This window comes from Diachasma alloeum, unplaced genomic scaffold, assembly GCF_001412515.2.
Source record: "Diachasma alloeum isolate Michigan unplaced genomic scaffold, Dall2.0 Dall_scaffold_00271, whole genome shotgun sequence".
Classification (NCBI taxonomy): domain Eukaryota; kingdom Metazoa; phylum Arthropoda; class Insecta; order Hymenoptera; family Braconidae; genus Diachasma; species Diachasma alloeum.
Genome location: NW_021680410.1, coordinates 1082612 through 1095555, shown reverse-complemented (window position 1 = coordinate 1095555; position 12944 = coordinate 1082612). Strand labels below are relative to the sequence as shown.

At 37.8% G+C, this 12944-nt stretch overlaps 2 protein-coding genes across 2 annotated transcripts in view; both read left to right on the top strand.

Annotated features, from left to right (window-relative positions):
* Positions 1-581: 581 nt before the first annotated feature.
* On the top strand, positions 582-4552 carry LOC107037812 (arylphorin subunit alpha). Its single transcript, XM_015256566.1, has 4 exons — positions 582-800; positions 934-1261; positions 1780-2877; positions 3903-4552. The coding sequence occupies exons 1-4, from the start codon at positions 582-584 to the stop codon at positions 4448-4450; spliced, it is 2193 nt and encodes a 730-aa protein (XP_015112052.1). The 3' UTR covers positions 4451-4552.
* A 5459-nt stretch (positions 4553-10011) lies between these two features.
* LOC107037801 (arylphorin subunit alpha) overlaps positions 10012-12944 on the top strand; it is a 6283-nt gene continuing 3350 nt past the window's right edge. Inside the window, exons 1-3 of the mRNA XM_015256555.1 lie at positions 10012-10236; positions 10805-11138; positions 12254-12678. Of these exons, the coding sequence (XP_015112041.1) occupies positions 10012-10236; positions 10805-11138; positions 12254-12678 (984 nt within the window). The remainder of the gene's footprint in view (positions 10237-10804; positions 11139-12253; positions 12679-12944) is intronic.

Sequence of the window (12944 nt, the reverse complement as noted above, 5' to 3'; positions counted from 1 at the left end):
CTATTGAACATTTCCATAGAATCGACCAAAAACTGATAGAAAGATCAATAGAAATCCAATAGAATTTTCTACCAAATTCTTTAGATTTTTCCATTAATTTTTTTCGTGTCTTATTTTTCGCAAAATTCTGCAGAATGATTCGACACTTTCGCACATCATATCTCCATACCAATGCAACCACCCACCTAATCAATTGTTATAATTCTACTGACCCACGGGTTGAATTTTTTCGAACGTGATAATTCGAATTACTTGTTTTTCGACTTGATTGATACCCTTTGGATGCTCTTATCATTCAAATTCACACCCGAGCGTACTTCTCGCCCAAGCAATGTCACGATAAAAACATATCAGGTATTTGTTCAAAAACTTCCAGTGACGTACCCCTATAAAAAAAATAAAGAAATTGCATTAACGATAGCCCTTGATTCAGAGTTGCGGAGACGCTGGTAACCCCAGGATCAAGCGAGATTAATCCCCAAATTCTGGGTATAAAAGCTTGGCTGAGCGCCGGAAAACAGCATCTTCCTTCGTTCAGTGGTCGAAGGAACATTAGCCGAGTAGTTGATAAACAATTCAGTATGTTGAGAGAGTTGTTGGTATTGGCCCTGACGGGCTTCTGCCTTGCTCAGGCAGCGGGCATTGAGACCCACACTGCTGACATGGACTTCCTCCACAAGCAGAAAAAGATCTACGAACTTTTCTTCTACATCGACCAGCCCAAGCTCATTGGCAGCGAGTTCTACGAAGTTGGACGCAGCTATGACATCGAGCAAAACATTGACTTGTACAAGGACAAGGTAAAAATTTTCGTTAATACGATTGAATTAATTAATCATTGATTGCAAAATTAATCATTAATTATTCATTGACGCCCTGAGATCGACCAAATTCTATGTTCTCTGGACTAAATTATTTTCTCGATTCTTTCAGATGGTTCCCCGCGAGTTTCTGTACAGATTCAAACTGGGCATGCTTCCCAGAGGTGCCCTATTCTCGGTCTACTACAAGGAACATCGCGAAGAACTCCGCGTTCTCTTCAAACTGTTCTACTACGCCAAGGACTTTGCCACATTCTACAAGACTGCATCCTGGGCTCGTCTCTACATGAACGAAGGAATGTTCATTATGGCTCTTACCACCGCTGTTATGTACAGACCAGACTGCAAACACATTGCCCTTCCACCCATGTACGAAGTGTACCCACAGCTCTTCTTCAATAATGAAATCATTCAGGATGCTCAGCGTATCAAAATGACTGGTAAGAAGAAAATTTAACAATCGTTGGATTGTTAAATTGCCCCAAAAAACGTCACTAAAGTCTTCACGCAAAAGTTTTTCGGCCATTCTATTGAAATGTTCAATTTAAAGTATTCTGTAAAAAAAGTCAATAGAATTCGATTCTTCTATACAACTTATTCTATTCAGATATTTTCTATCGAGTTGCCTCGGTTTAAACTTTCTATTTTTTTTTCATCCTATCCTTCGTTTTTTTCATCAAGAAAATCAAACAAAAAAACTTTTCTCGAGGCAAATTTGCATCGAGAAAACTCTATATAAAAAATCTTAATAGAATAAATTGTATAGAAAAATGTAATTCAATTGACTTTCTCTATAAAATATTCTCTAGAATCGGCCACACACTAACCGAAAGTTCAATAGAAATCCAATAGAATTGTCTAGCGAATTCTCTAGGTTTTTCAATAAAATCTTTTCATACGCGTTCGTTCGAACAACCGCAAAAATGCTCAGCACCTTCCTATGCCTTCACCTCCGCAGGATACAAAAAAGAAATGGGTGTAGGCAACGTCGAGACATTCTTGATCAACACCAACTACACCACCTCCTTCATGAAGTACTTCGCCGATAAAGAGTACGAGCTTGACTACTTCTACGACGATGTTGGCCTGAACAACTACTACTACTACATCCGCAGCATCTTCCCCTTCTGGATCAGCTTGAAGGACCTCGAAGTACCAAAGCAGATACGTGGAGAGCTCTACTACTACGTCCACCAGCAGCTGATGGCCCGCTACTATCTGGAACGTCTGAGCAATGGATTCGGCGAGATCGAGGACTTCAATATGTACAAGAAATTCGCCCCAGGATACTTCTCAACCCTCGTCTACGCAAACGGCGTTGCCCAGCCAAGCCGCGATAGTTACAGCGAAGTGCCAGCCTACAAATACAAATACGTCAAGGAGATCAAAAATATTGAGTACCGAATTCTGGCCGCCATTGACTCTGGTTACATCATAGACAAGGAGGGCAAGCAGTACAGCCTCTACTCCCACGAGGGATTGAACTACCTAGGAAACCTGATCGAGGGCAACGGTGACTCCTGCAACACCCGCTTCTACGGCTCCATCGACGTCCTCTACAGAGACATCTTTGGCTTCAACTACGACTGCAAGCACAAGAACTGCGTCATACCAAGTGCCCTCCAACTGTTCAGCACAAGTCTTCGTGACCCAGCCTTCTACCGCCTGTACAAGACGATCATCGGCTACTTCTACAGATACAAAAGCAACCTGCCAGCGTACACCAAGAACGACTTGGAGTTCTCCGGAGTCTTCATTGAAGACGTCAAGCTTGACCAGCTGTACACATTCATCGAGGAGTATGACTACCTGATCAACAACGCCGTGACTGTTAACAACTACAAGGACGGCATGAACTTCAACGTGAAGGCTAGGAAATACCGTCTCAACTACAAGCCGTTCACGTACCAGATTGACGTCAAGAGTGAGAGGACCACCAAGGGTATGGTGCGCATCTTCATGGGACCATCCTACGATGACAGATACTTCAAGAAACAGACCTACTTCTACTACAACTGGTACAACTTCGTTGAAGTTGACAAATTCATTGTTGAGTGTAAGTATATTCATTCAATCTTAGTTTGTATTATTTGAAATGATCGCTTCTCAATTTTCCGATGCAATCAAACAGCCGAGGCCAGTACACTGATAGAAAAGGTGGAACGATTCAGTTGCACCAAACAAGGCTTCCTACCTGTTACCGCGATTCGTTAATAGTTAACGAATCGTGGTACTAGTTAAAAAGTCTCGATTGGTTCGACTAAACCGTTCTATCAGTGTACATGACTTAAATAGTAGATGAGTAAACTTAAATGTGATTTAGTTCATTCAAAGTAGAAAGTAATGTGAGGAGCAAATTTCACATGATGATGTAAATACACAAAGGTAATAATGCCGTTGCAAACCGAAGATCTTAAATCTGAACTATTTACAGAGTAAAGGAAATCAGTAATGAATAATGAGGGTTTCGTAAGCATTTTTTACTAGCACGTCAAACGAAGCATTGAATATGTCCATGTCAGGGCACCGAAGACTGGATGTTCTAGAAATCTTTAGGAATTCCGCGATTAATTTAGAAGTTTTTTGTGTTTGAAGTATAGAGCCCACATCCGGGTTATTCACACTATCGGTGAGGTTTCATATATTTGGTTTTTACATTGCTTTACTATATATTTGTCGGTTATATGCGGAGATTACATTTGGTAAAGAATTTGTCTACAGTTGCCACCGTAAATGGGAAAGTCCAATAGGGAGAGAAATATTTCGATGATCTTAGTTGGTCGTTAATTCTGATCTTTGGGCATCTAGAAGAGAAAATTGCTATAAGACATGATCACTGTCCTGGGATTCTGGCCCGCAGGTGCAACCTGCATCTTACCTAAAAACTACACATCTGCAGCAGTTTCTTGATGATTTAGTAGTTCCGACAATACTTGAGACTATTCCATACTTTTCTGACATTTCGCCAGAAGTCTAGAATGAAAATATGTCTAAATCATTAAAACATTAAATCCTGAAGATATGTCTAAATCGCCTAAATGTAGACATTGTATGTAAACAATGTTCATTGTCTGCTTACAGTGAAGACTGGATTGAACACAATTGAGCGCAAGAGCACAGCCAGCAGTCTCACAGCTAAGGACTTCCCCGGTGGTGACAAATTCTACAAGAAACTGCTCAAGGCTGTCGAAGGAAACGAGCCATTCACCTACACCGACAAACTGTACGGCTTCCCAGACAATCTGTATCTTCCACGCGGTCGCGTTGGTGGATATCCATTCAAACTCTTTGTCTTCATCTACCCGATCGACGAGGCCAACCTCACCACCTTCGACATCCCACTGTTCGGCAAGATGCTCTACGACGGCAAGCCCTTCGGCTTCCCACTGGACAGACCCATGTATCCATGGTATTATGACCTCAAGAACATGTACTTTAAGGATGTATATGTCCACTACATGAAGGAGAACGTGGAGGGCTACCAGTACCAGAAGGAGCTCTACGGATCCCAACATTTCACCGAGAAATACGAGACGTATGGCCAGCAGTACCCAAAGTACGAAAAGTTCGGCAAGTACTACGGAAAGCACGACGTGTACCCAATGGACATAGAGAAGACCATGTTCTAAGCGACACTGTGTAATTGATTCCAATGTTGATCATGTTGAATCTATCATGAGCCATTGTATAATGAAATTTTCGGTGAAATAAAAATTATTCTTCAAGTTTAATTACAACGATTCTTTATTGCATTCTGTATATCCCATGTAGCTAAGTTTTAAATTTGAGTATTGTGCTCGCGACCCATCATCAACATAGCTGGATATACTACGTGGTTTGATATGTCGAAGAACGAAAAGCGAATAGGGAAAGTGGGATCCATTTGTTCCAATCTTTTTGATTAAAATTGATGAGTTTAGCGAGATAATTCGTGATGGTCCTACCCACACTGAGAAAAAAAATTGCATTTCCCAAGTATATTTACTTGCCACAAGTAAATGTATATAAATATTTGCATAAGACATGTTAATGCCAAGTAAATTTTCTTGTAGTTAGTAAATATACTTGGCAAAAGCAATTTTTTTTCTCAGTGCAGTAAATTTCCGGATATTTACCGGTCTTGCTGGAGACTTTTAGATGGCATCCGTAAAAATTGTTCCCTGGGTATTTAATTGTTCCACCATTCCATTGGATTGGGAATGAAGAGGAGTTGTTCTTGTCAATAGCTTATGTTGTGAAACAATAGATACAATAAGTAGCAATATTTACAAGCTTATAGCGATATTGGTGTGTTTGTAAAGCTTCGCAGGGAATCGCCGCCGTGTTATTTAGGCCCGAGCGTTGCCGAATTCACTCTATACTGCCCGGGCGCGTTTAGCGAGGCTTCGGCAACGTCGCACAACGGGCAATTTCATTTAACATGGGAAAAAATTGCCCGTCTGTTAGAAATAATTTTTTTTCTTCAGGAATTGTGGATATAAATAATTTTAAAAAATATTATAATTTTCTAGACACTTGAATTGACGCATTCCAATTTTTTAGGATTTTTCCGCTCAGCCAGTCAATGGTAAGAAAAAAAAATCGACCTTCTGCGGCGTTTCCGTCCTACGGTGACCAAACTAGGGTTAAGCGTATCTACGTAGGGAGCTCATAGGACTTACGCTTGAGAACTTGTGCTTAAGCGCATCTACATAGGGAATTTACACAACTTACGTTTGTCTCGTATTAATGGTGTCGTTATTTTTTTTATGGAGTTTGCGGATTTGTATTGGTCATGATGTGTGCGGAAAAGTTGAAAATATTTGTTCGGGAATAATTTGGTTAAAGAATATCCAAGTACTTCATTCGAGTTAGCAATTTTTTTTTGAAGCGAGATTTCAGTTTTGTCGAAAATTTTGCCATCCCCATGCTTTTTTGGATTCTTCAGTGTTGAATACATTTCTTCGGGAATTTCTTCAATAAATTTTGTGAATCCTACCAAGTTTGAAGTTTCTATCTCGATTATTTTTAAAGTTATCATTCGTACACTGAAAAAAAATGACAAAGTTCTCAAACAAGTCTTACTTGTGCCAAATATTTCGTTGCTGTCGAAAGCAGAACAATTATTCATGTTTGAGACTCTCAAATTCGAACCAAACAAATTCTTTTTTGGCAATTTTCAACTAGCCATTTTGTTGGCCCAAACAATACTTGTTTGACAACGTGTTTGTTTTTCTCTCAGTGTGCAGGGAATTTCAGTGAAAAGATGAAAAAACCGAAAATAAACTCCATTATATGGGGTGGCATGGTTGTTTTTCGATTTAGTTGAATGGGTATCATCATGACGAGTCGTGCGGGAATCCCCACTGAACCATACGCAAATTACATGGTTTCCATTCGGAACTAAAAAATAAGGCTTCTGAAAGTTTAAGTAATTTCAATTATTCATTTATAAACAACGAATGTCTAAAAAAATAGTAATTCAGTGCGAAACGTAATTTGAAGGACGCTGAATATTCATGATTTTTTCAAATTTTTCCCACGCAATTTAGTTGTGAAATTATATGATTGAAAATGGTTGAATCTACAGCGTGGTCTCCACTGAGAAAAAAAAATAATTATTTCCAAATATTCATTTACTTGAGAGAAGCATTTTTTTTTTAAATCGTATTTCTCCAATCGAGGCCTTCCCAGGCCAGCCTGATTAGGTTTTAATTATGACAATCGTGTTGCTCTAGACGATGACTATGTTGCACATGACCTTGGATGAACTCCAATGATTATTCATTTTCCCTAAATTCCCTATTTTCTAGAGGAAAGAATTTCCATTAATTTTTTAATGTTGATAATTATTGCGAGAATTCCCGCAAGGTCATAAGTAACATGATCATCTTGTAGAGCAATATAATTATCACAATTGAAACCTAATGAGGATTGCCTGGAAATGACTCGACTGGAGAAATATGGTATTGAAAAAATAAGCACTTCTCTCAAGTAAATGGATATTTGGTAAAAATAATTTTTTTTCTCAGTGTGCACCAAATTGCAAAAGATACTTGGATTTAGTAGTGATTTTGCCGATCCCTGAAATCAACACTTTTCTCAATATACATAGCTACGCTCCATCAGTATACATCAGCCAACTGCGGTACTCCATCGATATCCTCGCGTCTACATTACCATAATGCATTGACATAATTCTGAGAGGCTGACACCAGAAATAGAAAATTTCCACTAGACTATTGTACGTTACATATATATCGGATGCATCTCAGATGCATCCCAATAGAGCGTAATCATTGGGCTAATTCAAGTTGTGTATTTCCCATTCATCACTGCAATGTACTCCTCAATGACCTTCTGAATAAACATCATCTCGATCAATGACACTTTTGCCTTTTATATTCAGACCTTTATTATCATGATTGTTTTTCTTTCTTCCTCAAATTTTCCAGGAGCGATTGATGAGTGATCCTCGACTTTTCCAACTTCACCTCGAAAACCGCCCAGCAAATCAAGCGATACAAACTTTTCTCAAGGGGAAATGGATTCCCGGTATCTATACGAAATTTATTTCATAAATAAAATATTTTTTATTTATGAAACTACTTCATTGACTCAATAATGCAATGATCGAGTTGACGAAGAAGATTCATGGATAAAAATTAATAATTGTAGAAGAAAACACAAATTTAAAAGGTCATATCACTAGCGAAGTGGTAAAATGGGTTTAATTCGACTTATCTCCCAGTTTAGTTTTTGAGGAATATTTCTGAATCTAAGAGAGATGGCGAAATTTTCGTATCTACATTTGTTGTAGCTTTTAATCGGCTCTACAAAAAAGGTTTTCAAAATATTTTGCTATCTTCCTTAGTTCCCGAGATATTCATTGACAACTGGTCAATAGTCAAAATTGACTTGTACCGTTTTACCACTTCGCTACTGATACAGACACAGGGGTTCCGTTTCCCCTTAACTCCCGTCAACTCGAATTCGCTGTTCAATAAGCGACAAGTTTTACACTGATGATTAAAACATTATGAACGGAAATTTAGTGATAATCTTGGGCTTTTATCAAAAAATTGTTCAATGACGATATTCCTTTATACAGATTTTTCTGGAATTTGTAAGACCAATGTTACACGGAGAGAAATGTTCAGTAAAAATTACGGAACTCTCACTTCACTCACCGATTACGGAATGGACTCAGAAAATTTAAGTGACGGTATCGTAATTTTTCACAAGAGATTCAGATAAAAATTACGGAACGCTAAATTTCCTACAACGACATTTCGCTCCGGAATTACGGAAAAGATACGTAATTTTTATTGAATATTTCTCTCCGTGTATAAAGATTCATACAAGTTCTCGGGACCTAATACCAAATCAGTAATTCACAGTATCGAATTTTCGTTTACGCCATTGGAAGTTTAGTCCGACATCGAGTACAACTCCGTAATGTCTAAAAACGAATGGCTCTTTCTCAAAAACTATTCGATCGATCGGGTTGAAATTTTGCACAGCGTTAGTCTTCATTAAGACCTGTAACCTGACGCAATTTTGGGATTTTTTGGAATTACTTTAGCCACTTAATTACTCAATTTTCTAAAAAATGACCATCGGGAAGGTGGCGATATGGTCATGCTTACATACATGGGCGCCAAACTTCGTATTTTTACATTTCAGGCCATTCTACATAATTGCCAATCAAAATTAGAGAATGTGAAAATTGTACGATTGCAGTGCTTCCATTTGGAAGCAAAAGGAGTCACATCGTGTTGATCACTTTATCTATTTCATGGGGAATTTTTTAGAATTTTGATATCTACAATAGTACGAAAGATGATGAATTTTTATTAATCACGAAAAGGACAACCTCTCGCCTCCACATGTGGCGTGGACGCCGTACTTAAGGTGAAACGGAACCCCTGTGTCTATATCAGTAGTGAAGTGGTAAACGGATATAAGTTGACTTATCTCCCAGTTGAGTTTGTGAGGAATATTTCCAAATCTAAGGGAGATAGCGAAATTTTCGTAATTACATTTGTTGTAGCACTCAATCGGCTCCACAAAAAAGGTTATAACAAAAATTTTGCTATCTCCCTTAGATTCCGAGATATTGATTGAAAACTGGTCAATAGTCAAAATTGACTTATCTCCTTTTACCACTTCGCTACTGATATGGAGTTTTAGGATTGTGTTTTCTCTTGCAATTATTATTTTTTATTTATAAAACTTCTTCATTGACTCAACAATGCAACGATCGAGGCGATAAAGTAATTTCATAGATATAAAGTCATAATTGTAGGAGAAAACACAATTCTAAAAATTCATATAGACACAGGGGTTCCGTTTTTCCTTAAGGGCTACAGAATGCGGCGAATTTTACAAATTTTTCAACAAATTTCCTGCCCAAAATTATCGATATTTTTACAAATCAAAGCACATTAATCTCCAGGAGGCGTTGATAAAGGTCAATATGCTTTGGGTTCAAAAAATACTAATAACTATGAGCAGGAAATTTGTTTGAAAATTTCGAGGAAATGTTGGCCCTCTGTTACCCCTTAAGGGGTTAATCATCCCTCTGCAATAGAATTCCCTCCAACCAGAGGCTGAGCTCCACGTCAGTCCAAAATCATATGTTGTTCAAGGAACCGGAACCCATTATCATCATCATTAATAATAACTGTCATTATTCATAATAATATTTACTTACATTGTTAATATCTTTGATAATAATAATAATAGGTGATATAACTCATCTTTTCCTTTCCAATAAATTCGAGATAGGTAAAATCATTTAAAAATATCTTCTGAGGAAGAAAGAAATAGCGAATAGTACACAAGCGATCGAAAGTGAAATAATAAATTTCATTCACGAAAATAATTGACTGATTCTCAATTTCATTCTGCATATAAGAGAAATAAAAAATAATCTCGACTGGACCCCAAAACATCAACAATTTATTGAATATCAGTCGCAGCATTAATTAAAGAAATGCATTATACAATCTTATCTGGCGTTTCGAAATTCGAAATGAGTAAACAAGCGATGAATTTGCACTTGTCACCTTTGTGTAAATAACTCAATGTCAGAGGTGAGGGATATTGACTGTTAATCATGTCTATATAAGCCCAAATTTCGGCTGGATGAGCGCTGATTCTCGAAACGAGTGCTACAATACCACTGCAGCGATCACTGGAAACGAGAATGCAGCGTAATCTGGTGGTTTGGACCACTGTGTGTCTGGCTATAGTGGCCGCAGTGCAAAAGGACACGTACACCGCGGACAAGACTTACCTTACAAAACAAAAACGTCTTTATCAATTATTCTGGCATATTGATCAACCTACTACTGTTCATCCCGACTTCTATCAGGTCGCACGCTCTTGGAATGTGGAGGACCATGTTAATGCTTATCCTTCTGAGCATCAGGTTCGTAATTTCATCGATATAATTTTGAAGGATAACTAGGATAACTGCTCGGATTTTTACTATAAGGCCCGGTTGCAGCAAGCCCTGTTATCGAAATGAACCCCAGGATAAAATTTATCTTCGGGGTCATAAATTTTCAATATTTGACACGAAGAATAACTTTTTATTTATTCTGTAGCCCTATTTGAATTAACACTGAGTTAACCTTGGCATTAAATTTTATTTTTTGTTCCTGGGATAAATTTGAGATACTCTCCGGGTAAAATAATCCATCAAACATCCAAATTTACTTTTTTTCTTATCTGACGATTTCGTTACCCGGAGATAGTGCAACCGGGCCTAAGTCACAATGTCGATTGAAATTGTTCATACGGTTGCATATCAAAATAATGTGAATACGCTGTGAGAAAAAAATATAAAATTTCATTTATAAATAAATATATTTATTTATTTAAATTTCATTTTTTGGAATATCTATATATGGGGCAGTTAAATTATGCGCCAAAAAACGGTGACGAAACACCTTACGTGTTAATGAAAAAATTTTATGCAAAAACCTCAATTACAGCATGTCGTCCACGAATTTGTTCAACGCTGGAAGTACGGTCTCCTCCCGCGTGATGCAGTCTTCACGCCCTACCACCCTGAACATGTCGAGGAGGTGCAAGCTCTCTTCAAGCTATTCTACCACGCCAAGGACTTTGACACCTTCCACAACATGGCGATTTGGGCCGGATTCCATGTGAACGCATATCTTTATGGCTACACTCTAGCTGTTGCCATATTGCACAGACCAGACACCAGGAACATCCGTGTGCCTGTACTACACGAGGTTTTTCCTCATTTGTTTTTCAACAATGAGGTCCTCCAGATGGCCTATCGTGCCAAGTTGGGAGATGCCAGTAAGTAATTTTAGGAGAATTTAACAAAAATGATTTTTCGATTAAAACAAGCTTTAGTTTTAGAATTATAATCTGAAATTGTGTAAGTAATTTTAGGAGAATTTAACAAAAATTATTGTTCGATTAAAACAAGCTTTATTTTTAGAATTATAATCTGAAACTGAGGCTTTTAATAGTCTTAAGTGGAGATTTTCCGCAGTTAAATTGAATATTTACCCCAAAAAACAAACTTTATTTTGAGACTTATGATCTCAAATGAGATTTTCAGAACTTCCTCTAAGGCCCGGCTCCATTATCTGCCGAACGTTAGCTAGATTGTTTTTTTGTTCGATTTTCATCTCGAAATTTCAACTCGATGCCCCGTCACTCAGAGACCCCCAAACATTATGAATTTGGATTGAAAAAAAAAGTAAAAAAAATTCTGAACATTCTGAAAGAGCGTTTTTAATTAATATTGACAAATGAGTTCGGTAGAGAAGATATGAATAATGTGTAATACCGTGGCAAAATTTCAAGTTGAACAAAATTGAAGAATAATGATTTTCCCATTAAATTAAATATTCACCAAAACAAACAAGCTTTTGAACGTTTCAAATTGATTTTCAAATGTTTCAAATTAAGACTTTCAAAAGTCTCAAGTGGAAACTTTCGGAAGTCTCAAATCGAGACTTTTGAAAGTCTTAAATTGAGACTTTTAGAATTCTCTTTAAAGAAAAAATTCAAATTAAGTTCCGAAAGTCTTCACCAGAGGCATTTAAAATTATCAACTGGAGTCTATGAAAATCCCAAATTGAAACCTTCAAAGGTCTCATCTTGAGGCCTTCAGACGGCTTGAATTGAGATCTGAAAGTCTCAAATTGAGACATTCAAAACTCTCAACTTAAGAATTTCAGGCTTCAAATTGCTTTTAAAAATCTAATGTTAAGACCATTGAAGTCTTAAAACAAGGTATTATTTTTTGAGTGATTGCCCTCGCTCTCAAATTCCGAGGAAACCCGTCAAGGTGCCTAAAATATGCGAATGGTTTTCAAATATACTAAATAACCAATCATTTGATGCTCTCAATTAATGAACTGAATCGTTCATAATGTCAATGATGCCATTACATTTCCTAGGTTTGAAGAAAACCATTGACGTCACGTACCACGGTGGTACTGATGTAGTAATCAACTCAAACTACACTGGATGGTACATAGTGCACGACGACACAGAGGACAAATTGAGCTACTTCACCGAGGATGTTGGTCTCAACGACTGGTACTTCCACCTCGTCAACGACTACCCATGCTGGATGACCAGCCAAAACTACACCCTCGCTAAAGAAATTCGCGGTGAACTCTACTACTTCGGACACAAGCAATTGCTCGCTCGCTACTACTTGGAACGTTTGTCCAACAACATGGGAGAAATTGAGACAATTGATTGGCACGCGCCAATTGTCACTGGATACTACCCAACTATGAATTTGCCAAATGGATTGCCATTTGTGCAACGTCCATCTTGGACGCGTATTCCCCAACATATGTATCAGTTGGTCCAAGTGAGTATAGGAATCAGATAGAAACAAGTTTTTCCCATTGAAAACCATTTCTTTAAATTTCTTTAAAAATAATGGCGCACCCGAAGGAATAATGGTGCTTGCCTTTCTCTCTTTGGTGCTTGCCTCTCTCTTTGAGTTGAAGAAATAACCATAACGAATAGAAGAAGAAGAAGAAGAAGAAGAAGAAGAAGGGCGCACTTTATGTTCGAGGGTGAAATTTGGAGTCGCAAGTTCCTCTTTAACTTTGCTATACAACCCCCCCCCCC

Bases quoted from the DNA above. Each gene is read 5' to 3' on its own strand.
- LOC107037812 (XM_015256566.1), top strand. From the start codon at position 582: ATGTTGAGAGAGTTGTTGGTATTGGCCCTGACGGGCTTCTGCCTTGCT. The intron at 1,262-1,779 runs GTAAGAAGAAAA...TCACCTCCGCAG, and splicing joins TCAGCGTATCAAAATGACTG to GATACAAAAAAGAAATGGGT. The intron at 2,878-3,902 runs GTAAGTATATTC...GTCTGCTTACAG, and splicing joins TGACAAATTCATTGTTGAGT to TGAAGACTGGATTGAACACA.